This window comes from Leuciscus leuciscus (genome assembly GCF_965113295.1).
Source record: "Leuciscus leuciscus genome assembly, chromosome: 11".
Classification (NCBI taxonomy): Eukaryota; Metazoa; Chordata; class Actinopteri; order Cypriniformes; family Leuciscidae; genus Leuciscus; species Leuciscus leuciscus.
Genome location: NC_138735.1, coordinates 23,049,931 through 23,054,930, shown reverse-complemented (window position 1 = coordinate 23,054,930; position 5,000 = coordinate 23,049,931). Strand labels below are relative to the sequence as shown.

At 35.0% G+C, this 5,000-nt stretch overlaps 2 protein-coding genes across 2 annotated transcripts in view; both read left to right on the top strand.

Moving 5' to 3' along the window:
• skilb (SKI-like proto-oncogene b) overlaps window positions 1–3,711 on the top strand; it is a 10,408-nt gene extending 6,697 nt beyond the window's left edge. The window contains exons 4-7 of the mRNA XM_082183641.1: window positions 247–416; window positions 494–690; window positions 792–1,004; window positions 2,077–3,711. Coding sequence (XP_082039767.1) covers window positions 247–416; window positions 494–690; window positions 792–1,004; window positions 2,077–2,289 — 793 coding nt within the window. The 3' untranslated portion in view covers window positions 2,290–3,711. The remainder of the gene's footprint in view (window positions 1–246; window positions 417–493; window positions 691–791; window positions 1,005–2,076) is intronic.
• A 426-nt stretch (window positions 3,712–4,137) lies between these two features.
• Window positions 4,138–5,000, top strand: part of lrrc31 (leucine rich repeat containing 31) — a 7,673-nt gene continuing 6,810 nt past the window's right edge. Inside the window, exons 1-2 of the mRNA XM_082183642.1 lie at window positions 4,138–4,293; window positions 4,444–4,525. Coding sequence (XP_082039768.1) covers window positions 4,513–4,525 — 13 coding nt within the window. The 5' untranslated portion in view covers window positions 4,138–4,293; window positions 4,444–4,512. The remainder of the gene's footprint in view (window positions 4,294–4,443; window positions 4,526–5,000) is intronic.

The following is a 5,000-nucleotide window of genomic DNA, read 5'->3' as shown; positions in this document are numbered from 1 at the left end:
TTGAGGTGAAATATTATCTGGACATGTTCCTTGAAAGCTTTCACACTAATTCTCAGTGACCTTTATGTATATTGTGGATGTATAGGACAATGTTAAACACTCAGATCTCATGTTAATGATTATAATCATATTCACAATTACCATTTAAAAAAAAAAAAAATATATATATTACTGCAGTAATTCTACAACTAGAAGTAGTTTTAGTACACGACTGCAAGTAACTTCCTTTTTTGTTTTCCTCTCCAGCTGGTACCAGTACACTCCTGACAAGCTGGCAGGTAACAACTTGGCACAGCACTCTGAGTGTTTGTCTGAAAAGGAAATGGGGTCTATAGGAACAGAGACACTGGGCGTTACTCAGGACGAAAAGAACCAGGATGCACACGGCACTGACCCAAAGACGCCCACCTTTGCAGGTCAGTTTGCACCCACCATAAGTAACATTGCATAAATAAATGTATATGTTTCTAAATGTGAGATCTAATTGATACAGGGCAAGACAAAAGTGGCCAGTCAGATGATGCCAGTCCAAATGAATGGCAGAAAGTGGATCCATCAGCTAGTAAGTGGTCTGTTGGTGCGACTGTGGATCACAGTAAGGACTACATGGTGATGGAACTCCTTCAGATGTATAGTGCTCAGCACGACAAACTTCAGTCAACACTATGCAGACAAAAACAGCTTGAAAAGGTTTTTACCCCAGTACACATCACATGTCCTTTCCTTTTCGTTCGCCAGAAGGTGCTTGTGAGTATCTGATGTGTCTTTCTCTCTCTGATACTCGTGAACAGGAGCTGCAGGCTCTGCATCAAGGTGAAGCCATAGACCGCTGTGATCTTCACGGGGAGCTGGAGGCGGTTCAGACTGAGCATGCTCAGAGGCTCGGTGAAGTCCAGCAGGAACAGAGAAAGTTGAAGTCCCGACTCGACAAGCTGAGGCAACAAGGCTGCAAATGCAAAAAACTAAATACTGAGCCACACCAGGAAACTATCTATGCCAAACAGGTACTGACCAATCACACACACCCACACAAGTCCTTTTCAGGGCCATCATTTATCATACTTTATTTTTATTAGGGCTTTAAAATCAAGTAATCGGGATTAATCGTATATAACAAAAGTATACGCGTGTATGCTGTATATATACACACATATATTTAGACATATATACTGTATATATATATGTGTGTGTGTGTGTGTGTATGATTATATACACACACAGAAATATATTATATAATATATATAAATGTAATATACACACACACATTTATGTTAGATGCGATTAATAGCGATTAATTGATTTTACTGCCCTAATTTTTAAACAGATTGTTTAGAATAAAACAGATACATTTGTAGTCTTAGCATGTTAAATAGATACTAATGTTCAAACGTTTGGGTTCATCAGATTTTTCTGTGTTTTTGAAGTCTCTTATGCTCACCAAGGCTGTGATTCTTTGATCAAAAATACAGTAAAAAGTTAAAAAGAGTAATATTGTGAAAATGTATTACAATTACAACAGTTTTCTATTTTAATATATTTTAAAATGTAATTTATTCCTGTGATGGCTGAATTTTCAGCATTATTCCAGTCTTCAGTATCACATGATTCAGGAATCCTTCTAATATGCGGATTTCTTATTATAATCACAGTTGTGCTGCTTATATTTTTGTCGAAACCATGATAAAAAGAAATTCAGGATTGTTTGATAATTAAATAAGTTAAGTAACCTTTATTTATATAGCGCTTTATACAATACAGATTGTTTCAAAGCAGCTTTACAGTGATAAACGGAAATAATGATTCAATGATGCAAACATAATTCAATTCTTCTGTAAAGCATCTCTAAAAAGACAATAGTAAACTGTCATTATTCAGTTGAAATCAGTGTTGATTCAGTTTAGTTCAATAACTGTGTAAAGTTAATCAATTATGGAATGAGTTCAATTCAGTTCTAAAGCAGTTCTGCAGAGAAAAGTGATGTCATCATAACATGGCCCTTGCTGAATATTCAAATTTCAAACCCTGTCGTAAATGTAAGCGCATCACTTTAGCTGACCAATGGCTTCCTGTGCTTAGTTATCAGAACTGCGTCAGAGGCTGGACCGCGCCGAGGAAGACCGCGAGGAGCTGCAGGAAGAGCTACGCAGGGAGAGAGAAGCCAGAGAGAGGCTGGAACGTACCATCTCTGAGCTCAAACAACAGATGAGGGAGTCCCCCGACCCGGCTGAAATGGACAGTCCCATGTCTTCAGCCTCCAGTGACACAAATGTCCCCGACGCCTTAGCGTGATCTACGGTCACTAACCAGCAGCCTGATTTCTGTGATCAAAATTCATTTTGGAATGGTATCTCCATTTTGGAACCGGATGCCAAAGTTGTTTTTATTGCAGTTCTACGGAACAATTCTACAATTATGGGCCGTCCTGAGTAGGTTTGGGTTTTATGCTGTGAATTTGTTGAAAAGTTGAGTAGCTATTGAGCTGAACTGATTCTTTTTTCAGACACGCGAAAAAGGATTTATTAAGTAGTTAGAGACATTATGCAAAGCACTAAACCTGCAAACGTACAATCAACACCATCCGTCTTGGTTTATCACTGCTACTGATATCAATTGGAAAATTATTTCTTTTTGACTAGTGGAATTGTTTAAAAGTACATCACAACTGATATTATTTCTTAAAATATTTATTGTTTATTGATAAATGTTATGTGAATAATCTTATCAAATTATACATATTTAACATTCTTTTTGCCATATTTTTTGTTTATATTTTACGTAGGTAGTGCTCATTATGAATATGAATGTACAAAATATATGCATGTGTACCTTCATTAAATATGGATAAATATACTATGTTTACACTGTGGTATGAAGTTCAGATATAACAGAAAAATGTTTTCTATGCCATTTCCAGTGAATGTTTTGCCTCCTTTAATGAACACCAGAATTTTATTCTTTCTCATTTCAAGGACTTCTAACACCAAATGGAAATAAACAATATTATAGATTTTAAAAGTGATGGTAGAAGTTGAAACACTCAGATCAATTACAGTTTAAGTATATGAAATGCTCCTTGTACTTTACATTCTAAAAACCATCTAGACAAAAAGGTCTATGTGTACTTTTCTCAGAGAGAGATGTTATTATGTGTGTGAAAAAAAAAAAAAAAGATGTATTGATATTGTTTGCTGAAACTGACAATCAGCGTGTTTATCTGTAATTGCTTTTATATCCAAAATTTAACAGAATAATTAAATAGTTGCTACCTCAAACAAACACAGATATATACATATAAAAGTATAAAATATAGGTTGTGTATAGAAGTGGATGGATGGAGTAGTCAGGCGTATGACTGATAAATACCTCTGTACTGCTGCTATGATGTTTATTTGATTTTCCAGTTGACTTATGCATGTGAGATTGAAGAAATATATAATATATAGAAAATACAGATATAACTGAGTATTGTTTCCTAACATTTCACACAAAAATGTTGTCACGTACAAAATGTAACTCAATTATCTTTGCCAGTGCCATCTTTTGTGTGTATCGTATGACATGACACATTTGTCCTACCTCCACTTGTGATCGAGACACTTTGTATCACCCACCAACTTTTGTATGTCATCTTTCTACAACAACTCATGGGAAATGATATATTAATGTTCTGTTGCTGGGGAAAATAATAAAAAATGATTATATATAATTATATACACTAGCTTGTATCTTTTCAAAGGCTTGTCTCAAAGCACATTTCCTTTGTCTAGAAATAAGAAAACACCTCTGTAATCACAAAAATATTCAATGTTAGATAATGCAATAAAACTATAATAGTAACTTGGTCACAGCCATCAAAAATAATTAAATTGACAAAGATTTTTAGAAGCTTCTTACACTGTTTGAAGGAGATTCCGTATTGGTTTTAAAACACTAACTGTAGGAACTAACTTGTGCTATTTCAGCAGTTTCCAAGATTACCATAGTAAATTGTTGTTGAGAAGGTCTGTTGGCATATAGGTTAACCACCTCCGGTGTTCACTCAGCAGATTCATGGGTTGGTGCAATTTTCATAAATGAATAACTACGATTTTCAATGAATGGGGCTTTAAAGTGACCGGATTCATGTGACAGGTCTTTGTTTACAGTGTTTTATACAGTCAAAGTTCAGCTTAACTTCCGGGATCCGGTATGAATGTGAAACAGGTGTAAATGCGGACTGAATGAATCTGCTTATTAAAATCATCGCGCACTGATGAATGCATTATATTTAATAGATTCAAGAAACATTTCAAGGTAGGAACAACTCGAGTCATTAAACAATTTCGATTTAATGATTTTATAACAGGTCCTGTTTCACCGATGAGCAAGTCATGGCAAAGTAAACAAGTAAATAAATCGATTGTCAGTCATAATGATTTAATGGTTTGTGTATTTATATTTCAGTTTGGAAAAGGACAGAATAACCGTACATAATTTACCTGCAGATGAGACGAGATCTTCTTTTAAAAAGCAATGGATTCGACAGGTATGTTACTGGCAGCATTCATTCTGAGGTCTGTCAAAGCATGTCCGGGTCACACTGAACCCCCAAATTAGAAATTTTATATACACACACACACACCATTTTTTAAAAAAACCATTTTGATATTACTAGTTAATCAGAATTAACCCCATCCCATTATTGTTAAATGCAGAATATGTTGAATTTTATAGAACAATATAGGAGTAAGATGGGGTACTCCAGGTAGTAGGCCAACTTATCCCTCTTTTACATTTTACATTTTGTGCTATAACAACTAAATTAGCAAATGTTTCTATTTATTTCCTATAATAACACATTGGCTGATGCATCATCATCCTGCACGTTAAACTTATATCTAAACCTCATAAATATGATTGGTTGATTAGAACATTGTCCCAGGATTAACAAAAATGTTGTACTTGGCGAAAACATGTTCACACACACACACACACACACACACACACACACACACACACAC